This window comes from Gallinula chloropus (genome assembly GCF_964237585.1).
Source record: "Gallinula chloropus genome assembly, chromosome: 2".
NCBI classification, from domain to species: domain Eukaryota; kingdom Metazoa; phylum Chordata; class Aves; order Gruiformes; family Rallidae; genus Gallinula; species Gallinula chloropus.
In genome coordinates this window covers 103,035,146-103,061,543 of record NC_140086.1, presented here as the reverse complement: position 1 = coordinate 103,061,543, position 26,398 = coordinate 103,035,146, and the positions used below count along the sequence as shown (strand labels likewise).

The 26,398-nt window shown below is 43.2% G+C and overlaps 1 protein-coding gene across 1 annotated transcript in view; it reads left to right on the top strand.

The window, feature by feature from the left end:
- Positions 1-2,017: 2,017 nt before the first annotated feature.
- The window catches only part of ADCY1 (adenylate cyclase 1), a gene marked incomplete at both ends in the record, with an annotated part of 157,130 nt that continues 132,749 nt past the window's right edge, over positions 2,018-26,398 (top strand). Inside the window, one exon of the mRNA XM_084279872.1 lies at positions 2,018-2,686. Coding sequence (XP_084135998.1) covers positions 2,018-2,686 — 669 coding nt within the window. The remainder of the gene's footprint in view (positions 2,687-26,398) is intronic.

Sequence of the window (26,398 nt, the reverse complement as noted above, 5' to 3'; positions counted from 1 at the left end):
GGAAGAGCTGACCCCAAGTGACCAATGGGGTATTTCATACCATACGAAGCATATGAAGTTGGGGGAAGAAGGAAATGAGGGTGTATGCATTCAGAGTGATGGCGTTTTTCTTCCCAAAGAACTGTTACAGGTGATGGAGCCCTGTTCTCCTGGAGATAGATGAACCTCTGACTGCTCATGGGAAATGGGGAATGAATTCCTTGGTTTCCTTTCATAGATCACATAGCTTTTGCTTTACCTGTCCCACAGGTTTTCTCACTTTTACTCTTCCAGTTCTCTCCCCCATCCCGATGCAGGGGTAGAGAACAAGCAGCCGTGGGGTGCTTAGCTCCCAGCCAGGGCTAAACCGTGTCACATAGCTGTGATAATAGGATTCTGCTTTGATTCTGGAAAGCATTCCTGCACTACCTTTGAAAAGCCAAATGTTTGTCATCTATCAAAGTCTACTATTTTGCCATCTTCCTAGCCCTGTTTCTTACATATCCAATTGTCCAAAAGGAAACATTGAAGTCCTTTCTCTAGTTTTAGTTGAGTTTGCAGTCAGTATCATAATCCCAAAATTAGATGCAATGGCTAGATAAAAGAATATTGTATTGTATTCCTTGGTGGCAACTTCATAAATAGTGGCATGTGGTAGCAGCATTATAGGCAGAACTGCAAGATTTTTACAAAAAAACAACACATGCACTCCCAACTCAAGTTTTTTATGGGGTATGGAGTGAAATTTTGTGGGGGATGGTAATTAGCTCCTGTCACAAGAGTAGCCCTCCACAGCCACTGATTGATCCGTACTCCCAGACAGACAGATGTGTGCACAGAAACATGTTTCCTTGCAAATGTTCTCATTCACTGAGATTTTTCCAACTGCTTCAGAGTCCAAGAGGCAAAACCAGTAGCATCAAGATGTTTATTCAGGCAGATAAGACTGTTTCTCAAAGGAAGCAGGCTTCACCTACATTGATAAATTGAGATACATATATATATACACTTACACATGTATTTATAATGTAAATATATTTGTATACATTAACGTGTGTGTATCTACATGTATTTCTGTGTCTTTATATACATATACACCTTGTACATTTATAAATATTTAACTAGATGTACCGGCGGACAGGCACCGTCAGGCTGCCCCAAGGCTGGTGTCGCCGGAAAGCCCTGGGCACCCGGCGGGGAGGGGCATTGGGCGCTGCGCCGGGCGCGGGTGGTCCCCCCGCGGCTCCGGATCCGCGGTGCTCGGCGGGGAACGTGTCCGGCTTCCCAAGCGAGCGGCGCGCAGGCGCCTCTCACTCCCCAGCCCCGGTGAGATGCTCTCGGTCGTGGGAAGGGGGTGGCCCTGCCTCTTTCTTTCTCTCCGGCCCCACTGCCCCAGTTTTGCTGCTGTTAGCCCAGTCCCTTGGCTGGGTTTCATTATTATTCTTTTTCCTTGGCGCAGGTTGCTGCTTTTTTTTTTTTTAATTTTCTTTTTTTAACGTTGCCCGCGCCCCGGGAACCCGTTTGCCACCCTCTCTCCACAGCTGCTGCTCCTACGAACAGCGATCTCTGAAGGGAGACCCGCCTGTTGATTATCCCCCCCACTCCCCTTCTCTCCGCTTCCACCCACCCTCTGTCCCCACCCCTCCCTCCGCTTGATTTCAAACCTTTGGATGGTGTTTTGGTGTCATTAGGAGATTAACATCCCTGGAGCACCAGGGAAGGAGGAGGGTGGAGGGGAGACAAGAGAGACAGCAGGCAGGAAGGTTGGCATATTAGCACGAGTGAGGCTCCCCTCCCGCCGTCCCAGCCACCCCCGGCTCCTTAGTGGCAGCGGAGGGGGGCGTTTGCCGGCGCCGCGGCTTGCGGCCGGCGGGCTGCGCCCGGTGCCCGCGTCCGCGGAGCTGCGGCGGCGGCGGCGGGAGCTGCGGGCGGGAGTGCGGCCGCGGCTCTTGCTCGCAGCCCCTCTCTCTTTTATGAGCAGCGAGGCGGAGGAGCGGCAGCGGGGGACACCAGGAGGAGCATTTCTTCCCCGGGGTTTATGAATGGCACTGACATGGAGGAAATACCGTTTCAGAAAGTCAAGACCAAGAGGAAGAAGTGCTGCCACTGCTGCTGCTCCCCGCCCGCTGCCGCGGCGGCGGGAGCGGGAGCCGGGCTCGGGGATCCCCCTCCCTTGCTCCTGCTGGATGCCATCGCCTGCGAGGACGAGTTTGACTGCAAGGAGCTGGAAGCTCTCTTCCAGAGCTACAACCTGAAGCTGGAGCAGACGTCCACCCTCAAGGCGCTGGCCATCCTCATCGTGCTCACTGCCAGCCTGGCACTGGTGGAGCTGCTCTCCGGCCCCAGCCTAACCATCTCCAAAGGCTCGCACCCGGTGCACTGCATCATCTTCCTCTCCCTCTTCATCGTCACCAATGTCAAGTACCTGCAGGTCACCCAGCTGCAGCAGATCGTCAAGCTCACCTTGCTGTTCAGCTTCACCTTCTCCTTCCTCTGCTGCCCCTTCTCGCTCGGTGCCTACGGCATGGAGCCCCCCAGCGCGCCCGAGCAGGGCATGTGGCAGCTCATGTTGGTCACCTTTGTCTCCTACTCGCTGCTGCCCGTCCGGACCCTGCTGGCCATCGTCTTCGGGCTGGTGGTGTCCGTCTCCCACCTCATCGTCACCGCCACCTCCGTCAGTGCCAAGCGGCAGCGGCTCTGGAGGACGGTGAGAAAGGGCCGGGCCGGGCACTGCAGTATTGCACAGCCGCGCGGTGCGCGGCTGGCGGGCGGGGAAGCGCGGAGAGGCGCGGAGAGCGCCTCGGGGAGCTGCTTGCCGGGTTGGCGGTAGCGCCGGGCAGTGGCCGGGGAGTGCTCGCTGTGTCCCCGGCGGGGAGGGGCGAGCCCGCACCCGCGCCTCAGGCCATTACTGTAGTTGCCGAAAGTTTCCGGGAGGCGATGGGGGGGACAGGGCGGCTCCTGGGAAACGCGACCTCTCTCGGCTTTGTCTCCCGAGGGGAAGCCGGGAAGGGGGTAGGGGAGCCTGTACCACCATTTCCACCCTGAGACAGGTGCGGGGTCTCCGCATGCACAGTCAGTGCAAATCCAGTACGTATCAACAGCACCGCTTGATTCAGTAAGAACTCGGCAGGGACCGTGAGCTGCCTGTGTAGTAACACTCGACCAAATTGAGGGGTATCCCCACTGTCTCTCTCAGCCGTGGACCCTTCGCCGCCCACAGCCCATCTCGGGGAGGCTCTGCAGAAACTATCCGAAATAGATGGGACAATCAAAGGGGGGAAAGGAAACCCACCTCGCTGCCAGCGAGCGAGGCATTCCCTCTTCAGTTTCCCCGGGGCAGCTGCTGCTTCCTCTCCACAAACATTACTTCGTATGGCGGTGACTGCCTACCGGTTCCCTTTCCCCTCCGAAATGATCCAGCCAAACCTCCCTCTGCAGCAAGCATCTTTGGAAACGTGCTGCTGCACCCTTCCCCCCCCCCCTCCCGCGAGTAGCTATTTATAGCCCTGCAGGGCTTTCTCCGGCTCCCGTGGCCTGATGGGCCGCACTGGCAAAGGGGGAGGAGGATGAGGAGATGCGTGGATGGGAAACGCTGGGGCTGGGACTCGGGATCTGCTGCTGAAGGCTCCGTTATGTGGTGCCTCTGAACCGCCGGGAACGAGAAATGGAAAAATGTTCCTGGCCTCCCTCATATTGCATCGATTATGTCAGCCCTCAGGGGAAGCACATGGTTTTGGGGTCTAGGCTGGTGTTAAACAATTTAATGCATAATTGCAGTACTTAGTGCATTGCTTCTGCTGAATCCTGGTGTTATTCTCCATGGCTGTGTGAGGCTGTGCGGCGATGCTGGGATGCGCACGGTTGGCATGGTCATAAACAGCTTTGTGCCCAGAACAGTGAATTCCTTTGACCTCCTTACATACTTGCACAGACACACACACACACACACACCAGCACCACATACATGCACATAATGGAGGTACACGGGGACAATCAAAAGAGTGGGGTTACTGAGACAAACAGGATTATTCATGGCTTCACGCTGCTGAGCTGGTGGACAAAATAAATTGTATATTTTGAAGGGGAAGAGAGAGATAAGCTGAGCTTTATGATTTACCCAGATAATCTGATGGTCTATTTTTAAATGCGTGATTTAGAGTTTCCATGAGAGGGAGAGCTGATGAAATGCAGGAGCACTTCCTTAAAAGCATCCAAAAGGATGCTAAATACACTAGAATATTTCTCTTTGAGTAGGGCTGAAGATAGCTTTTTTTTACTGGAGTATGGATCAGCCCTCATGAGGGTCGGGGCTATGGTGGCTGCCCTGGCACAGAGGCAGATTATCCTTGATGCCAAGTTGCAGCACAGTGTGGCACCTGCTGTTCTAGACAAACATAAAAAAGCTAACACTAAGTTTCTGCTCGCTTACTGACCTAACCAAGGGCTTGAATGTGAAACGTTTTGAAGAGGGGAAATCTGCTAACTTTCTTCACACGATTTTAATTAAATTACAGGCCAGGCAAGAAGCTGGCTGCAAAATACCTAGAAATAGTTGACTATGGTCCCCAAAGTAATACCAGTAATTTGTATGCAGTCCTCAGAGCAGTATGCTTTGCTGGTAACAGGAAGCAGAAACCAGCTCTGAGTTAAGCAAAATAACTGGTCTGTGAACTTGTATCACACAGAAATGCACATTGATTTGTTGTATATTTGCAAGCAAAAAGTTTTCAGAGTTGAAGGCTGTCTCTCTGTGTGGAAGGGACTCTTCCCTTACACAGAGGTTGTCTCTTCTTTTCCAAAGAACAATTTCAAAATGGTTAGAAATTTAATGCTGTGCAAAGGCCACATCATCTGGTTTTGATTTGCTTGGCCTGAGAGCAACCCAGGGTTTTTTGTAAAGCTAGAATGGATGCTGGTGTTGGGTCACAGTCTGAATCTGCTTCCCAGCCACTGGATTTTATCATGGCCATCCCAGTGCTTGTGGACACAGCATGCAGTCAGCCTGTCTGGGGGACAGGACGGCTCAATGCAAAGCTGCAATTGCATGAATAGCTCTGTTCTTTTTTCCCAGACCCTTGCCCCCTAGCCCCAAGCAAATGGGTGAGTTTAAATCTCTAAATAGAAATCTGCTGCATCCACAAATGGAGCAGCACCTGCACCATCCACTGAGGCTAGTATTCCGTTGAAGAAGTATTTGATTTTTGGGTGATTCAGACAGGAATTCAAATTTGGTTTTGTTTAACCTTAGCTTTAAGAAAGCACAGATCTAGTAACTTCCATTGAAGTGAAATTGGCAAGTTGCTAGCAAGACCAGGCACTTGATGTTATTTAAAGCTCACCTCACTACAAAATGGGCAAAGCCGAGTTTAAGGGTTTGCTTTGAAGTGGGCTTCTGGATGCACGTGTTCTAGTCTCTGCATTCTGAGGAGTCACCATATGCAAATCTGTGAATGCCGAAAGCCTCACTGACTTCAGCAGCGCTGAAACAGACCCCCTGGAGGTCCTGTGGCATTCCTAAAATTTACATCTGTATAAATGTGCAAACACTTTGGCATATTAAAATCAATAGATGGTCTCATTGTGGAAGAAGTTTGTTATGAGGTCTAGACAGTTTTACTGTTGAATTTGCAAGTGAGTTTTCTGACAGCCCATTGTTGTCAGGTGGTCTGTAGAGATCACAGGATGATTTCTTTTCTCTCTCTCTTTCTCCACCATTAGTTCTCATTTCATGTCATGTCATATATCAAGAGCAGAGGAGGTACACAAGTTCAGGGAGGCAAAAAGAGCCAGTACTGTAGCAGAACTTGATCTTCATTTTTCCACTCAGTAGCTGCTTTTTCATCAAATGAAAGATGCCAGTCTGCTATTCTGTCCTGTTCATTTCTCAAGTGAAATGTATAATGAAATAATATATATATAAAATATAAGTGGAATACTAAAAAAATATGCAAAGTACTTGTGGGCAACCTTAGCCCATTTGGAGTAAGTTGGTGGCAAAAGACATGTTGACTTCACAGCTAGTTTTGCATGGCTTATCTGCCATTGTGATAAGGATGTAAATAGTGTATTTAACCAACAGTGCATTGGTCACTTCAGGTGGAGCCTCACTTCCTTTGGAGTCGGGAACAACACGTTCATGCCATATAATATGACAAGGTGGCTGAACCTGCTAATGAAGTTTTAAATGCTTGGACTACAGCCTTTTCTGTATTGTTGTTGGTTGGGGTTTTTTTCCCCTGCAGCTTCCAGATGTATGTTAGATGCTTCAGAGCAGTAACAGAAATATGAAACCCTGCTCCAAGGAGCTTAGTCTAATTTTTGTTGTGCTGCAGTGAGTGGGTGTTGGAGACATTAAGGCCAGATGGGGTGAGGAAGGCAAAGGCTGCTCAACAGAAATTAGGAAGTGGTGGCATGTGCACAGTTTAATGTTTAATAACTGGTTTTGTCCCTCTAAATACTTTTGTACCCTTGTTTTGTTTTTATAAATATGCTCATCTGCAGAAAATTCAAAAGCAAATCATGTAAAACAAAGCACCCTCACACATCATAGAAATCTTCTCGAAAGAGTAAATCTTTTGTGAAAACCAAAGTTCCAACATAAGAAAGAGCAGAAGAAAGGCTCTATCATAAATAAGTGAAAAATTGCTTTTTTTTTCCCAGCAGTGTGGTGAAATATATTATGTAGTGTTTTTCTGTCTGTATTTAAAACTGGTTTTCTGCATGTGTTTGATTTTTTTTGTGGGTTTTTTTGTTTGTTGTTTTGGTTTTGGGGGGGTTTTTTTGTATGATTAGCACTTTCATTGGTTCAGGAAGTACCAAAACTGCAGTGGGAAATGGGGAGACTATGAAAAACATATCATGGAGGAAACTGGTAATAGTTTTTAAAAATAATGTATTTAATACTTGCAATTTTATTTTGTCTTAAGTCTTTGTAGCTTAGTTTGCTAGCGTTCTGGAGTATTGCAAGGAACTATGCCAAAATCAATCTCATTTCTGCTAGTGTTTAAAATGTAATTAATGAACATTCCATTGACAGAATGTTAATCTCCACACCTTTGTCTCTCACACAGAAGGTAGAGTCCAGCAGCCTAATAAAAAGGATTGCAAATCAAAGGCAGCTCAGCTCCACTGTTATTATTAGTCAGTGCAAAGCTCAGGTTTTCTCCTTTATGCATATGAAGTACTGCTGAGGGACCTTACTAGTGTATTCCCTGTGGTGCTCTTCAAATATTAGTATCAAGAACATCTCTCATATTCCAAACATATCTGTGCACTAATAATCTGTTTGAATTTATTGTTTTTCTCTCTTTACAAAGATTGGGACTGCTGTTCTGAGAGATTCGTGTTATCTGTCAACTTCAGGTTGACATTTAGTCCAAAATAAAAGGCTGGTAATTCTTTTTCTTAATTTTTCTTTTCCCTAGTTAAAGTGGGATTTTAATCTTCCTTTGTGGATTGGGGATTGCTAGGTACTGACCACAGTCTTTTAACCTCAAGGCTGAAGTGTAGGATTTTCTATGGAATGTAGAGCTCAGTGAGATTAATATGCTCTTGGCTGCCGGAGTCTGCAAACTGCTGACACTGCTCTCCATCACAGATTTCCAAAACAAGTAACAGCATGCTGATGGTCCTGCATTCTTGAGAAATAAGAAGCCTTTGGGGAAAAAAGAATTGTACAGACTTGGAGAAATAGTAAATAACAATTTCTCAGATAAGTTTAGTTGGTTTTGTCATATTTAATTGCCTGGGGGCATGCAGCTTCTTCCCTCCAGTGAATGTCACTATATTGAGAGTTGTGTAAGAATTTTACTTTTTTGGTAGCAGTTCTTTGCAGTGATATGTCATATGACCTTTGTATGGACACTTGTGGCTAAGATATTGCTGTTTGTATGGACCAGCTGCCTGTTAACTAGGACAGAGAATAAACACATGACAAAAGGTCAGACTTTGTTCATGACCCCACCTCATCCTCTCCCATCTGTACGTTTCATATGGAAAAAACTTCCCATAGAAACGAAGGTTGAATTTGCTAGAGGTAAGCTCTGACTGACTTGTCAAACATCTCTTATCATATCTTAGTCTTGTTGCACTCAAAGTCTTGTTTATGGACAAAGACATCTTATATAAAGTTAGCAGCATAATAAGGATCCCTTCCCCTGCCTCTTCACGTCTTAAAGTTCATGACTTCATTTTGCTAGTGGTGATACCTGTGTTGGCAGCATCTGGAGCCCTTCACTGGAAGGAATGGGATGTTCATGTTAACGTTTTCTTCTTTGCTCTAAGATCCACTTGGAGACATTTTTTTAAGTCTGCTAACATGTATGTCTCTTTATTGGTCTACAGCTACATGTTGCATCCAAATATAGTATATATGGTTCCTTCTATGTATGTTGGATGTATGTAGTTGATGTATGTTAGATAGTTCTGCTTTATTTTCTTTGTTACACCTATACCAGTTTTGTCCATCTTCAGGTCTGCATTTCTTTAAATGGTAACTGGTGAGTTTTACAGCTATGGGTGTTGTCTTCAGTACCAAGCCTGTGCCCCATTTTTTGTAATCCCATGGCTGTACTCCCCTACACCATCTTCATGTCTCCACTTCTCAAGGCCTCTGCTATGTTTCAGCATACTATATCATTTTGTTACAGTCATAAAGTTGTGTTAACATGCAAAGATAAGGAAAAGTAACACAAACTAGGTACGGGCATCTGGTTAATACTTTTAGCTCAAAGCAAGCTTGACATGCCTCAGTCCAAAGGTCTTGCAAACTCAGTAGCTTTTTCTTTCTTCTTCTGTCAAATTACATGCATTGCACTCTTGCATGCTGAATTCTGCTATTGCTGTTTCAGAAAACATCAGCTAACAACATTTTTCTGTCCATCATGGCTAGTTATTGTCTTGTACTTTATTACATTCAAAAGGCCATGTATTGCTGTCTTCCCTAGAGGAATAAAATACTATAAAATGTGACTAAATGTGGATGGCATGTGTGGAAGGAGGGAGGTGAGCCAGAACAGCATCATTCTTTGTTGCTAGTAAGCTCTTGGTTGTGCCAATGTGGGATAAATATTAGAAGGCTTTTATAAGGGAGGCGAAAGGAAGGCATGATTTCATTCAGGTTTCATGTTCTGATTATTTCATAACATGATATAAGAAAATTTAATCTGGGACTTAAAATGCTTGTGGTTTGCAACTCTTGAACATTGCTGACTGACAGGAAGGAATCAGGTAGTATTAATCCCTGCAAGACCCTTGCTGTTGGGAAGAGGAGGAAACCGTGCAAGTGGAAGAGCCTGGTTCAAGCTTTGGGGATGAGCTCGTATGTGTCTGAGAGGTCATCAAAGAGTACAATGCAATGCATATGTTTTGTCTTAAGATTTATGAAGTATTTCATTCCTTTCTTATTTTCTTTCTGTGGGAAACTTTTAATGGAAGAAATAAGCTTTTCTTCAATTTTTTAAGAGATATACCTGGAGGAATTTGAGGAAACAGCATAGTTACTGCTCTGTCTGTCAGTTCTGTACTTGGAATAACGAAAGACAATAGTATTAAGGGGTGCTTATAGCCAACATGACATTTTTTCTTTTTGCATAGGTTGCTCCTTCATACACTACAATAGCAAATTTCTACAATCTGTGATTCCACAAATCTTTGATTCTCTCTTAGAAGATAAAGGTAATTATCCACCCACACAAAATTAGGAAATGAAATAACACAAACACAGTTGTAAGAGATTTACGTAAGTTATATCCTTAATTTGAAGTATCAACAGCCTGAAAAATAATATTGTGCTTGAGCAGAACTTGTTAGTAGAAAGTTGAGAATAGACCTTCTAAGTAAAAAAAGTTTTTCTTTCTGTTGAGTTTGGGGAGTTTGAGTTAATCTGTATGAACTACAATGTGGCAAAATGCAGCTTTTAGGTAAATTGATCAATGTTCATTCAGAGGTGAAGGATATAGGCCTGAGCTTCATTTCACTTTTAAATACCAAAAACCATCTCACAGGGCTTTGGAGAAATTTACGTGATGTGCCAAAAATTCTTCTGCCCTGTTTTAACAGTTTCATTCCAGAGTGATTTCACTAAAAGGGCACACCATTTAACGTGAACTGTGTAGGAAGTCAAGGTCTATTTGTTTACCTCATGACATAAGAGCAGTAATGGCAGATGAAAGGAGCCAGGCCTGTAAGGGAGAGAAGTTGTATCAGGATCAAATTCCCATTGTTGCAGATTGTCTCTGAAGTCTGTTCTGCAGATTCCTCAGATGGGCTTATGGGTCACTTACCTTAGATTGTTATGCTCTGGAAATGAAGGATGAGCCTTCATGGATCTCCTGTGCAATTCCCAGTACTGGAGTCTGCAGCTGTTGTGCTGATGTCTCTGATGATCCATGTGGGTTTGTGTCAAACCAGCTGTAGGTTGGGGCTGTGATGGTTGAAGAAGCCTAGTTTTTAAGCCCATGGTTGGATTACCTGTGATGAGTATTGTACTTGCCATTCATCTACACTTTGAATTCTAAGGAGTAATGATGATGCGTAGCATTCCTCAGGGGAATACTGGGACCAGTGCTGTTTAACTTCTTTGTTGGTAACATGGACAGTAGGATCGAGTGCACACTCAGCAAGTTTGCTGATGACCCCAAGCTGTGTGGTGCAGTCGGCATGCTGGAGGGAAGTGCTACCATCCAGAGAGACCTTGACAGATCAAGAGGTGGGCCCATGCAAACCACAGTAACTTCAATAAGGCCAAGTCCTGCACATGGGTCAGCACAATCCCAAGCACAACTACAGGATGGGCAGGGAATGAATTGAGAGCAGCCTTAAGGAGGAGGAGCCTCATGATCGCTAGCCCTTGTCTTGTGGGAGACTTCAACTTACCAGATGTCTACTTGGAAGAGACAGCAGAGAGGAAACAGTCTAGGAGGTTCCTAGAGTGCGTAAAAGAGCTTCCTGATACAACTGGTGAGTGACATGACTAGGGAAGGTGCCCCACTGGACCTGTTGTTTGTGAGCAGAGAAGGCCTTGTGGGAGATGTGACGGTTGGAGGATGCCTGGAGCATAGTCATCACAAGATGATAGAATTCTCAGTTCTAGGAGAAGTACAGAGGAGGGTCAGTGGAATGGCCACCTTGGAGTGTCATAGGGCAGACTTTGGACTGTTCGGAAAGCTGGTAGATAAAATTCCATGGGAGACAGTCCTTATGGGCAAGGGAGCCCAGGAGGGCTGGACACTCTTCAAGAAGGAAATCCTTGCAGCACAAGAACAAGTTGTCCCCATGTGCTAGAAAAGGAGCCAGCAAGGGAGACAACCAGCTTGGCTTAGCAGAGAGATCTGAGAGAAGAGGAAAGTCTATGAGCTGTGGAAGAAGGGGCAGGCATCTCAGGAGGACTACAGGGATGAAGTAAGATCATGTAGAGAGAAAGTCAGAAGGGCTAAAGCCCAACTAGAACTCAGATTAGCCAATTCTGTGAAAGATAATAAAAAATCTTTCTACAGATACATCAACAGCAAAAGGAGGGCCAAGGACAAACTCCAGCCTTTACTGGATGCAGGGGAAACATTAGCGACAAAGAATGAGAACGAGGCTGAGGTTCTTAATTCCTTCTTTGCCTCAGTCTTTAATAGTAAGGTAAGATGTTCCCTGAGTATTCAGCCTCACAAGCTGGAAGACAGGGAGGGCGGGAGAGCAGGACAAAACTCCCATGATCCAGGAGGAAATGGTTAGAAACCTGCTAGGCCAATTAGACATTTACAAGTCTATGGAGCCAAATGGGATCCACCTGAGGGTATTGAGGCAGCTGGCAGCTGTACATGCCAAACCCCTTTCCATCATCTACCAGCAGTCCTGGCTGACTGGGAAAGTTCCACTTGACTGAAGGCTGGCAGATATTACACCCATTTACAAGTAGGGTCGGATGGAGGATCCAGAAAACTCCAGGCCTGTCAGTCTGACCTCAGTGCCAGGGAAGATCATGGAACAGGTCATCTTGAGTGCTATCACATAGCACATGCAAGACAACTGGGTGATCAGACCCAGTCAACATGAGTTTATGAAAGGCAGATCCTGTCAAACTAACCTGATTGCCTTCTACGACAAGGTGACCCACTTATGGATGAGGGAAAGGCTGTGGATGTAGTGTATCTTGACTCACAGTATTCTTCTGGCTGCCACTGGCCTGGACAGGTGAACCCTCTGCTGGGTTAATAACTGGCTGGATGGTCGGGTTCAAAGACTTGTGGTAAATGGAACTAAATCCAGCTGGAGGGCAGTCACAAGTGGTGCTCCTCAGGACTCAGTACTGGGTCCAGTTCAGTTCAATACTATTACCAATGACCTGGATGAAAGGTTTGAATGTTCCCTTACTAAGTTTGTGGACGACATTAAGCTGGGAAGAAGTGTTGATCTGTTCGAGGGTAGGGAGTCTCTTCAAAGGGATCTGAACAGGCTGGATCAATGGGCTGAGACCAACGGGATGAGGTTAAACAAGGCCAAGTGTAGAGTGCTGCACATGGGACATAACAACCCCATGCAACGCTACAGGCTTGGGGAAGAGTTGCTAGAAAGCTGCCTAACAGAGAAAGACCTGGGGGTGTTGGTTGACTGCAGGCTGAACATGAGCCAGCAGTGTGACCCAGTGGCCAAGGAGGCCAATGGCATCCCGGCTTCTACGAGAAACAGTGTAGCCAGCAGGTCTGGGAAAATGATTGTGCCCTTGTACTTGGGATTGGTGAGGCCTCACCTCAAATACTGTGGTCAGTTCTGGGCCCCTCATGACAAGAAAGACATTGAGGTCCTGGACCGTGTCCAGAGAAGGGCAACCAAGCTGGTGAAGGGGCGGAAGAGCAAATCTTATGAGGAGTGGCTGAGGGAACTGGGGTTGCTTATCCTGGAGAAGAGGAGGCTGAGGGGAGACCTTATCCCTGCCTACAACTACCTGAAAGAAGGTTTTAGAGAGGTGGGTGTTGATCTCTTCACCCAAGTGACAGGTGATGGGATGAGGAGGATTGGCCTCAGGCTACGCCAGGGTAGGTTCAAATTAGACAATAGGAAAAAATTCTTCACTGAAAGGGTTATCAGGCATTGGAACAGTCTGCCCAGGGAGGTGGTTGACTCACCATCCCTAGATGTATTTATTAGATGGGTTGACGAGGTGCTTAGGGATATGGCTTAGTAGAAGATAGGTATGGTTGGACTCAATGATCTTAAAGGTCTTTTCCAACATAGTGATTCTCTGATTGTGTGAAACCCAGTATGACCAACACGTCAAGGGATGTAATTCTGCCCCTCTACCCAGCTCTCATGAAACCTCACCTGGAGTAGTCCATCCAGCTCTGGGGTTCCCAGTACAAGAAGGATACTGAGCTGTTGAAGTGAGTCCAGAGGAGGCCCACAAAGATGGTCAGAGGACGGGAGCACCTCTTCTACAAGGACAGGTTGTGAGATTTGGTCTTGTTCAGCCTGGAGACCTTATAGCAGCCAGTGATAGGACAAGGGATAATATGAACTGAAAGGGTAGATTTATATTAGATATTAGGAAAAAAATCTTGACTGAGTGTGGGGAGGCACACAAAGAAGTTGTCTAGAGAAACTGTGGATGCCCCCTCCCTGGCAGTGTTCAAGGCCAGGTTGGATGGGGCTTTGGGCAGCCTGGTCTAGTGGAACATGTCCCTGTCCATGGCAGGGGTCTTGTAACTAGATGATCTTTAAAAGGTCCCTTACAACTCTAACCATTCTATGACTGTGCTTTTCAAATTAGAGAAACAAACTGAGGATTATTTTCATGTTCAGTGTATGAGTTTCCTCTTCCCACCCTCAGTTATGTAAATGACAGTGGTGAATGAGAGCGGCTTGAGTTTCCCCAGATGGAAACTTTACAGTACTTTATTTGGCCATCTCCATGCAGCCTTCTATTTTAGGCAGCAGTAGATTGAGGAGATTGCAGTTTAGTTAATTTGCCTTATCTGTTAGTCAAAATAAACTGTTGTATCAATAGTTCATTTCTTCTTGCTTGTACTGTTACAATGATTAGTCTGAATCTTTTCTTTGAAGCCTGAAGAGGGCATTCCTATTCTAAACTGCACTTCACAATATTGGTTAATATTAACACAATTGCTGAAATGGCTTTGGTGGGAGGGCAATGGGCTTTTCTAACTGAGAGCGCAGCTTCTGGAATATCCTCAACTGAAAAGGATGATGATATTTAAGAGCAAAGAGTGAGATTATTTTGGTGGGCTGTTAATCAGTCCAACTGCTATTACTAAATTCAAAAACTAGAAGAGGATGATTAATAAAAATGTTTGGCATGGCTTTTTTTATCTCAACAGCATTATTTCTGAGTCTTATTTGATGTCTGACAGAAATATTAAGGGAATCATGAATGCGTTCCTGAATACTCACTGACAATTTAGCACAAATGCTATCTGTAGTCAATGTATTTATTTGATGGGCAATGTATAGAGCAAGTTATAGGATTTTCTTAGCTGTCTATGAGACAGAGACATGAAAAATACACCTTTCTTACTCTTGGGTTTTAGGAGAAAATGATGGAAAATTTTATATTTGGTATTTATAATTAATAATTTCCAGTCAGGATGTACTGAAATGGGCCATAAGCACTTGTAAAACTATGAGTTACTCTCTATCCTTAACTGATATTTTTGTAGCATTGCTAGTTTATCTTCAGAGCACCTAGTAATTTAAAAAAAATGTGGTGCTTGTTTGTTTTTTTCTTTTTCTGCTGCTGCTTTTGTGGAAACAGTCCCTATCAACTTTTGTGCTGACTACTGCAGTTCTTGGAGCAGTGACCTCTACTGAACTCCCAAAAGAGAACATCAACCAGATGCAAACGGAGGAACATTCTCCTGGGATGGGGGTGACTGCAGAAAGGAAGCTGATCTTTCCTAATTTCCCTGAGGGTACAAAACATTCAGTCCCAGGACTTTATCTGTCTTGTCAGTTAATGAGTCTATTCTCATGAACCTTAGTCCCAAATTTCTATGGTATCATTTGCAAAAGCCCCATTTCTCCAGCACAATCATAGACTGAAGAATTATGCTTCTGATCATGATGATTTTCCCTTCTGTTGGGCAAATGATATAATACCTAAACTAGGGAGAAATTGTCTTTCTTAGAAAATGACTTACAGGTCCCTGAAGCAACTTAGAGTCGCTGGTCCACTGTAAAGTTAGGAATTTGTCATGTATGTAGTCTATTATCTAACATTCTCAAAGAAATTATCTTCACAGGGATATAGCCGTTGTTATCTTGTCTTTTCCCTTGTGTATGATAGGTGCTGCCATTCCACTCATAAAAAAAGACTGAAAAAGACTTAAAACTACTTTTCCAAGACAGTTAAAAACCTTTTTCTGTAGTTGAATTAAAAAAAAAAAAGTAATCCTAAAGGTGTTCTATCTACTGTATCTGCTGAGTTACAGTAATCTTACTGTGCAGATCTCTAAGTGCAAATGGTTTTATTCAACAGTGCAAACCTTGGACATTTTTTTTTTCTTACTGCAACTAAGGGTTTCAAGAGTGGAGCTGCATGAGGGAGGGAAAGATTTTTTGTTTTTCTTCAGAGTCATAATTTATAATTTCTGTTGCTAAAGCTTTTACTATCTAAAGATATTTTCATAACCTGCCAAAATGTGTAGGGAAGACTGATGCCCACAGTCCAGTCTGAGATGAAACTCTGAGTTTCCTATATAGAATTATAGTTGTTAACTCATCATGCCTGCCAAACTTAAAGTTGTTTTCTTAGTCTGTAGCAAGCATGAGTGTTGTTTTACTAGGATTGCTTATGAGGTAATATGTATACAGTATGAGGTATTATGTATGGAATTTTAAGGAAAGTTCACAGGGCCTCTGCATCGGTGATATTAACATGTACAACAACAGCATATGAAGCAAACATCCTTCCAAGGTATTTCAGAGTCTGTTGATGTGTTTAACTGTTAACATGTTGGGTAAATACCATGATCTTAATATGGCAAAAGTAACACTGACCCTAAATCAGCCCCAGCAGAGAACTGAGGGCTTTCACTTTTCAGCAAATGACAGCAGTGCAACATGTAAGTAGACACTGGCTACAGCACGAGCTCATTCTGTGGCATACTGCAATGAATGCCAAGTACTTTAAGGGTGTGGGTTTTTTCCTTTAAGAAGCTCTTCAGTCATCTGGAAACTATTGGGTACAGTAGTTCAAAAGCTGGCACGCAGTAGGCTGTTTTGGAGTAGATGAATACAGGAAAATCATTAGGGATCAGGTTACTCATCCTCAGGAGAACTATTTCTCTCTCTAGAATTTGGAAATCTCACAGTTGTTTTCAGAGTTACTTAAACTGTCTCCTGTGGGAAAAATTCCTGGGATCATTGTAGATGTCAAAGGTCTACTGGTGTCCTAGATGTAATAAAATATCACTGTACTATGTACCTAGATATAATATAATCAACAGCTGTAGATATTGATTGGTATTATCAATCTGTAGACCAAGCAGTTTCTGGGTTAAGTTCCTTTGGACAGTTTCATGTGACAAAGGACTACCATATGAAAAAATAGAATGTAAACAGATACTAGACTTCTTTTAACAATTAATAAATACCAGAGACTTGGTTCCACCTTCCATTTTATGGACTAATTTAGTCCTTAATAAACTGATAGACAGAGAAGGCTGTCAGTGTCAGTCACACATAATGCCAAAGACAAGAAGGAAAATGTTCTTTGCACCAGTCTGTTGATGATGCCCTTGAGCTCTAGAGCACACTGTTCCAGCATAGGGTGCTCCAAGTGCAAATCTTTATTGGCAAGGTTTTTGTAGTGGGGTCACTGCAAGGGTGCAGTCTGCAAGAAGCTGCTGGAACTTCCCCTATGTCCGACAGAGCCGATGCTTGCCAGTTCCAAGATAGACCTGCTGCTGACCAAGGCTGAGCCAATCAGCAACAGTGGTAGTGCCTCTTAAGAAGGAAAAAAAAAAAAAAGGAGCAGTAGTATTTTGAAGCCAGAGAAAGGAGTGAGAAGATGTGAGAAACACTGCTGCAGACACCAGGGTCAGTGAGGTCAGAGAGGAGGTGCTCCAGACACCAGAGATATCCCTGCAGCCCATGGAGAAGACCATGGTATGGCAGGCTCTCCCCCTGCAGCCCATGGAGGATGATGGTAGAGCAGATATCCACCTGCAGCCCTTGGAGGGCCCCACATTGAAGCATTGGAGCAGGTGGAGATGTGAAGAAGGTTGTGACCCCATGTGAAGCTGGCAATGGAGTAAGGTCCTGGCAGGACCTGTGACCCTGTAGAGGATCCTACTGGATCTGAAGGTCTGCAATCTGTGTAAGGGATCCGTGTTGGAGCAGTTAATGAAGAACTGTAGCCTGTGGGAAGAATTCAGGTTGGAGAACTGTCTCCCATGAGAGGGACCACACGGTGAAGCAAGGGAAGAATTTGAGAGGTCCTCCCCTGAGGCAGAAGAAGTGGCAGAGACAAGTTGATGAACTGACCGCAACCCCCATTCCCTGTCCCCCTGTGCTGCTAGGGAGAAGGAAGTAGAGAAATAGGAGTAAAGTTTTGCCCAGAAAGAAGGGAGGGAAGGGGGAAGATGTTTCAAGCTTTGGTTTTATTTCTCATCACTCTGTTTTGCCTGGTAATAAATTAGATTAATTATTTTTTAAGCTGAGTCTGTTTTGCCCATGATGGTAATTTGTGAGTGACCTCTCTCTGTCCTTATTGCAACCCACAAGCCTTTTGTTCTATTTTCTCTCTCCTGTCCAGCTGAGGAGGGGAGTGATAGAGCAGCTTGCGAGGGCACCTGATCTCCAGCCAGATCAGCCTACCACAAAACCCTAACTCATGTTTGTCCATGACTGCAAACAGAATAGGAAATCCATCTAATACCTTTTCTCCTCTGACTCAAGGAAACTGGAACACAAGCCAGTACAGAAGAGGAGACCCTTGGTGACACACCTTGGTGCACCAAGTTCTGCTGTCTTCACTTTCTGCACTATGGAGTCACTCCTTCCATTCTAGGTCAGTTGTGCCTGGGCCATTGGTAAGGGTAGACATCACTCCATTCTGTCAGACCTCAGATATATTTTTGTGAATCTTCCAGTTGAGCTTTGTCACGTGAGCTTTGTCATACAGCCAAGTTCATTTTGGCAATACAGCCTTCAGTGTTGTAATCTCATCTCTATGTGGATCATAGAGTGGTATAAAAGTGCTAACACACAGGTCAGATAACAGGAGAGGTAACAAAGCCTTGTGATAACTGGTGATATCATCACATCTGCTGTTTATGTCCTTAATAATAAACCTGGAAACCATTAGCAGGTGTGATGATGTGTGATGTTCAAGTAATGCCCTCTGGATAGTAACCAGAAAACTCTAGTGTTGAAAGGCAGTGCTTAGACTTTTTTTGAACTCCAGGATCATCAGATAGCTAGAGTTTATAGGAAGGAAGTCTCACAGGTAAGTGATTAGGGTTAGACAAATAATTAAAAGGGTAGTTCTTTCTTTCTCGGTTTCCTTAAGCAACTATTAATGGCCTAGTTTTACTTTCAGGCCATATTTTAAGTCATGATTACCACTGAAAAGTGTAGTCACATGGATGTGGATACACACCCCTGTTAAGTTATTATCAGCACTCTAACATAGAATCATAGAATCATAGAATCATAGAATCATAGAATCATAGAATTGTAGGGGTTGGAAGGGACCTCGAGAGATCATCGGGTCCAACCCCCCTGCCAAAGCAGCTCCCTAGGACATATCACTCAGATAGGCGTCTATATGGGTCTTGAATATCTCCAAAGAAGGAGATACTGCTGAATCCTTGCACTGAATGGACCATGGAGCTGCTGTGGATTAAAACCAGCCTGGTAGGATGTGCTGTTTTTACCTGGATGGTTGAGTTTGATAGTCCTGTTCACTTCTGCATGGTCAGGTGCTGGCGTGAAGAGGCTGGGAATAGGAATGAGCAACCAGCGTGAAAAAAGAGGGAAGAAATGCTTTTTTCAACTGTTTTGACAGTTTATGTCATTGTTCTTGTCTTGTAAAAGGACCTGTGTCATCTTCCCTGCTATGTGAACTTCAGTGGGAATAGCATTAACTTGATGACATCTTTTGTACATGCAGCCTAAGTTTTTACTTCATAGCTAAACACGTGTGCATTAATTTAGTTACTGAAGCTTGGAAAATAGGTAAATCAGTGGATATAACTAAAGGTTGGACTGGTTTAGCATAGCTGTTAAACCAGTATTTTTCATTGATGGGTCCTGGAACAGCTTTCATTGCAGGTGCCAAACATTTATATGCAATTTGCAAACGTAAATTACTGTTAAGGACCAACAAGCATATTTTCTGATGTCTGGAAAACCTTTCAAAATCATAGAATCACAGAATGGTTTGGATTGGAAGGGACCTCAAAGATCATCTAGTTCCAACCCCCTGCCATGGGCAGGGACACCCTCACTAGACCAGGTTGAGACCCAAAGTCTCATCCAACCTGGCCTTGAACACTTCCAGGGAGGAGGATTCCACAGTCTCTCTGGGCAACCTGTTCCAGTGCCTCACCACCCTCACAGTAAAGAATTTTTTCCTAATGTCTAATCTAAACCTACCCTCTTTCAGCTTGAAGCCTGCCCTATCACTACACTCCCCGATGAACAGTCCCTCTCCAACTTTCCTGTAGGACCCCTTTAAGTATTGGTAGGCTGCAATTAGGTCACCCTGTAGCTTTCTCTTCTCCAGGCTGAGCAAGCCCAACTCTCTCAGCCCATCTTTATAGGAGAGGTGCTCCAGCCCCCGATCATCTTCGTGGTCTTCCTCTGGGCTTGCTCCAACAGCTCCATGTCTTTCCTGTACCGGTGACCCCAGAGCTGGATGCAGTACTCCAGGTGGTATCTCACGGGAGCAGAGTAGATGGGCTCCCTTGACCTGCTGGCCACACTGGTTTTAATGCAGCCCAGGGCATGGTTTGCCTTCTGCTGTGGCACCGTGCCAGCTCTTGTTGAGCTTGTCAACCAGCACCCAGAAGTCCTCCTTAGGGCTGCTCTCAATCCATTTTCCACCCAGCCTATAATGGTGTTTGGGATTGCGTCGACCCACATGCAGGACCCTGCACTTGGCCTTGTTGAACTTCATGCAGTTCGCATTGGCCCATCTTTCCAGCTTGTCAAGGTCTGGATGGCCTTCCTTCCCTTCAGTATGTCAATCTCACCACATAGCTTGGTGTCCTTGGCAAACTCGCTGAGGGTGGACTCTATCCCACTGTCCATATTATCAACAAAGATGGTGAACAGTGCTCGTCTCATTACTGATGCCTGCGAAACACCACTTGTCATGGACCTCCATGTGGCTATTGAGCCATTGACCACAATTCTGTGTGTGAACATCCAGCCAGTTCCTTCTCCACAGAGTGGTCCATCCATCAAATCCATGTCTCTCTAAATTAGAGACAAGGATGTCATGCTGTGCAGTTGAATGATCCCCACTGAAGCCATTTATACAGAAGGACTAGTTTATTGAACTGTGACAGAAGAAGAAAGTGGCTTTTAAAAATGTCTAGAAACAGATAAATTTTGTTTAAAGGTTTTGAATTCCTACAAAGTGCTATTTTAGACATACATAAATGCCTCATAACTTTAAAAATTGCTTCAGTGTCCACCAGGAGGTTTTATAACCAGTGTAGTGGACTCCATGAGTGAATCACAGAACCCAGCAGTTCTAGAACAGCTAATGGTTTGTCTGGTGCCAATTACGGAAGATACCATATGGGAATTTGATATGGGAAATCAGTGGGATTTGCATGTTGGCATGGAAATGTCATGTCATTATGCTGCTTCTTTCAGAATGTACAGAAATGATCTTCCTGCATAAAACCTAGGCCATTCTGTATTATACTATTATTTTGGGGTTGGAGTGCCTGCTTTGTAATCTGTAATTTTGTAACTCATACACAGAGTGTACCTTTTATAAGTGTTACAAAGGCACTCCAAACCACCTTAATTTTTTTAACAGTGCTTTTCAGCTCTGCTGCCTCCAGTCACAGTCAGCAGAAGGAGACTCACAGTTTAAATCTGCCTTGTAGTGTCTTTCAGGCAGAGGCCTTGCATAGCACTGTAGTTGTGTGATAAAGATTTCTCACAGCAAATTGATGGAAAACACAAAGAGCACTTGCTGAAAATGAATTATGTAGTGCCTTAAAATACACTAGTTGTATATCCTGAAACCAGTCTTGCTTTGCAGTTGTGTGTCATGCAGTAATGCTTCGTTAAGATGTTTCTTTTTAAATGACTGTTTTCTCATAGCAGCTGAGAAAACAGGAACACAAAGCAAACAGGGGATTGCTCCCAAAACTTACACATGAAATTCTAAGCTGAAATTCAGGTTGTGTTGTTGTTGTGGCTGCTGTTGTTGCTGCTGCTGTTACTATTATTGCTGTTGTGGCTGTTGCTAGTAATAGTAATAATAATAATAATTACTGATGAAGTTATGGTAATCCCTACAGGTGTCAATTTTTATTAGCTTCTCAATTCATTGCTTGCTGTGGAAGTGCATAAATAAGAGGCAATCCATTGTCCTCTGCTAGACAGCAAATAACAGAAAAAAGACCATAGAGAGAGAAGCAAGATGAATTTCAAAAATCAGAGGTCAGTCAAAATAGATTGTGAGTCTCCTGAGTCCAGCTGCAATTGTTGGGTCAAGAATTTCCTAAAATCTTCATCTTAGGCATCATAAAACCCCAAGGAAGAGTTTAAAATGTTTCCATGTACTCTGAGCTAAGCCATACTGTCATGTTGCAGTTACTTTGAGATTAATCTTTTCCTCTGATCTGCGTGACTTGGGGCAGGATGTTCATAAAGTGAAGAGTTTCATGTTACATGTTAAATGGAGCATGTTTATGAGACACTTAAGTTTTTTTTCCCCATGCATTTGCCACAATAACTTTGTTATTAACTGTATAAGATGTAGATGACAGATTGATTGTGTTTACCCAAAGCAATTACATAAATGTACACAACCAAGAATAGCTATATATTTTCCAATAATAGTCAAAATGGTTTCACTTATTTTTTTTTCTCTCTTGGGCAAAATAAAGCTACAAATATAATTTTCCATCAAATTTTAGAGGAAACCAGGCATAATTTTAATGGCTATTCATTATAAATCTGTATCCCAGGTACACTGCTGAGATAAAGATGAATGGAGTTAGGCTGGAGCATACTGTGTTTTAATTCTGGTAACGGTAAGAAACTAACATTAAGCAATGTGAAATCTGAAAATTAAACATGGCCCTTAAATGATGTTTTGTACAAATATTATTTGAATTTCTGTTTGACGTTTCTAAAGAAACACTAACAGACTTTCTGGTTTACCTGCAGAGGATTTTGGCTTCTTTTTGCTTCATGACATAAAAGAGAAAGATGTAATACGTGTGTACCTGACCAAGCGGAGGGAAAGCTTGAGTGAGTCAGTGGTTAGTCAAGCCAAAAAGAAGAGAGAAGCTCTCCTGTAACCCATTGATAACTCACAGTAACTCCCAGGAGCAACGTCACAAGTACTGTGAGTTAGAAAAATGTTACTATGTACATCATGGACTTTTACCTGTAGCTGTACAGTTGACAGCACGTAGTTGAAGCCAACTTCAGCACAGCAATTCAACATGATCAAAAAATAGATAAAAAGTTGTGAGGGATGTAAGCGGCTTTATTTTATAAAATATTTTGTAAAATTACCATTTCCCTTCTCTTGTCTGCTTTCATTTGTGGAACTTCCACTCTGCTTGTTTTTTGCTATTTGAATGTTACATTTGAATATTGCAAATGCTAGTCTAAATTATACAATAACCCACACAAAGAGATTTATTCTGAAAGTTATTGAAAGAAGTATCCAGCCTGTTTTCTATTTTTTTCTTTCCTCATTCAGTTTTTCCCTCCCAAAGGAAATGAGTCAGAGTACGCTTAATTTCTCATTCTGTCTGTCTCTTTTCCTCGTTAGTGTTCTTGCACAAACCTCTTAAAGATTTTTCCCCAACTCATTTCTAAGCATCTCTATGGCTAATGCAAGGTTTCTTTTTTATCTTTTCTGAATTCTTTTATTACACTGGCCATAAATACAGATTTCTGCATCTCATCTGCAGCTCCTACTTGTGCAAAACCCTTAAAAGAGGAATTCGTCTTGGTGCAGCTCCTATTCTTTATGCTGCTCAACAGTAGAAATTGATGCACAAATTAGAAAAATCAAAGGATATATCTCTGACTGGTTTCCTCAGTGACTTCAGCAGTGGGTTTGCTTGAATATGAGCATCAAGACTCCTCCATAGACAGTTTTTTGGTATCAAAGTTCAGAAAACAGTAGGAAGTGCATTGGGTCTTTGCGCATGGTGTTTTGTACAACTTCAATTTGTGAATTTCTAATAGTAGCTGAGGGGTTGGGGTTTTTTCAGAGTTCTTGGGGAAAAGAAAAGCTCACCCTGGTCCTAAAATTAAGAGCATTTTATCAATTAAGTACTTGACCCGAACTCAAGGTTTTCTGCCTGCTTTACTTTAGCTTTCTGCATTTTATACTTTTTTTTCTAAGGAGATAACGTTCTGTGATTCCATCTCCTTTACTCAATGATTATAGAGAAGGTCTTCATCTAATGGAGGTTTCTGGATGCAACCTCAGGGTCACTACAGAATAGCAGCAAACAGAAAATACTAACAGTGCTTTAGTGTTGCATTCCTTCTATGTTTTAATTTTATCTTATTTTATTTCGTTTTGCCTTCTATTGGATTAGAAGTTCCCTGTGAAACTGACCAGCAAATGTAACATCCTAAGTGTGTTGCTCTTGACTTTCCATAAACACATCACAAAAGTACAACTTCAGAGGGGTTTTTTTGTTTGCTTTTGAAAGATCATTTCTCAGCAGCCAAGGGAAAAAAATACACCACTCAACCTTCTTAAAGTGAGGTTTGTTTTTTTTAATGAATAAATACTGACGATTCTCATCTCCTGAAGCTTTGATGCAAATGTTACAAGCCTCTGGGACAATCTAAATTGTGTCCCTTTATAAATAGAGTTTCCTGGGTAACTACAGGGCCTGCTTTTTCATAAGCACTGTGATCTCAAGCTGAAGCATTTGTCTGTCTGCTGGAAGATTATTTTACACTTAAGCAGGTTAATTTAAAAATCATATTTTCCATGTGAAAAAACACCTCTATTATCCTTATACAGGTCTGGATTATCTAAAATTAAGGCAGGGAAATACATTGTACAACTGCACTTGCAAGTGAGGTTTGGGCTGTGAATATGACAGTTATATAGGAAGATAGGTAGATTTCTTTGTGTGCTGCCACCCCACCAGGGCCTGACACACAGCCTCTCTCAGTGTGATGTGCTTTGCTGCTCCTGTTTGTTGGAAGATCACTGTTGAATCCCATGTGAGATTTTTATTGCCATTCAGTTGTGGAAAGGTGACAATATATTTGTGTTGTAGCTATAAGAAAATGTATACATTGCTATCGACTTCATCACATGTACTTTCCACATTAAAATAGTGATTGTGTTGTTTGGAAACTCCGTATACACTCATCTAGCTCTTGACCACTCCAGGTGATGACAGCATTCCAAACTCGGCTTCTGCATGTCCTATTTAAGTATTCATGCAGGACCAGTATGTGAACTTACCCTATCGTAAGAATGGTGCAATCAGTGTACTATACAGACAGCTAATTAATTGACTTGGTTGTACTTAAATGACTTTTCAATAGATTGGAAAGAAACTCCAAAAGAAAGAGGTAAAAAATTATTTGAGTGCCTTTCTAATTATGTTTTGGGTAATGTATTTCCAGTACTTGCAGTGTGATTAGCCTTGGTGAGATTTAGACAACATGGGACATGCTTTATTTACATTATTTAGCATTCTCATGCAACCAACAAGGTGTTTTAAGTACAGTAATTTTTGAAAATGAAGCAGATTTTGTCCTCAGCTGTATTTGCATAATTCTTCTTGATTTCTGCACCAAATGCATTCATGCATATCCAAGTACTACACAAAACAATGTCCTAGATTAGAAGCTTGTTTTAATTGTATATAGTCGATTTAGTACATTTAGTACATTTCTTTGATCTTTCTTTTTTCTTCTTTTTCTTATTTCTCCTTCATGGTTTTTTTTTGTTCTTAGATTATTTTTTTTCCTCTCTTTCTCTCTTTCTCAGGTGGTAGGAGAAAGAAAATAAAACACTGTTTTCTTCATTCATTTTCTTCCCTCAGGTGCAAATGTTGACTTCCTCCTGGTCATGCAGAATGCTCAGATGATGATTAATACATGACTAGTACACTCCACTAGGACTGTAGGAATGTGTTGTGTGTGTCTTCACTGGGGATTTTAATTAGAAAAGCCTAAGGAAAAATAAAGTGTAGATTTCAAGATTTGTCCTTCTGGCTTCTTGTAGTCTTTCATGGATTAAAACATTTTAACTCTGGAAGCTTGAAACAAATTCTTTTTTCAATTTTTTTTCACTGAGAAGCAGTGACCTACTCGGGTCTCACCATCAAACTGGTCAGTGAATGTAAAGACATTTAAGCATAGATTTTTAAAGGTGTCCTCTACTCACTGTTAGGAAGGCTAAATATCCCTTCAGAAATAATTTAAGACATAGCAGTGGCCTTATTATATATTGAATACTACATTATCCATATAGTCAACAAAACTTGAACTGTGAGGCACAGGTCCTCACAAGTATTTGTGTTTCAGAGACCCTAGGTTCATTTTAGGGACGATTAGGCACCTAAATATGTGTGTGGGTTGTACCCAAGCCAACCCATGGTTGACTGCTTTTCAACTTCTCCCCAACAAGACCTTTACTAGCAGACACCTTGAAAACTGTGGATGCTGACTGGGCACAGCAAAGTAGAGGAGTTTAAACTCTGAGAAGTGGCTTTAAACTCCATTCCTCTGCAGAAGGAGGTCCAACTCTCCCTGTTCTATGACAGATGACATTGGGCTTCCAGCTTGGGCATGAGGTGGATACCCCTGGATGACCTGTGCTGCAGAATCTGTGCCATAAAAATGCTCAAGGTGTGCCAGGAGTACTTGCTTGAACACCTTTTGGGACTGCATAGAGAAAATGTCTTGCTATTGAATTCAGTTTAGGCTGAAACATCCTGAAAGGTACCTACTCACCCAAGTCCCCATGATCAGCAAACTGAGTCTGTAACTCTAGGCACTAGTTCTTGCAGCTGGGTAGAGTGGTGCAGAATGAACTTTATGAGCCTGAGCTCTTGTTTTGCACGGGAAGGCTGTGGCAGCTTCACAGAACTAAGTTCCAGTTGCATGGCCATTTGAATCACACTGTGTCCATAGGCATCTCCATGAGCACCAGAGACTGGTGATTCCCTAAATATGCATGTGTACACTGGCTGTGCACTGCACAACTAGTCATTTTGTG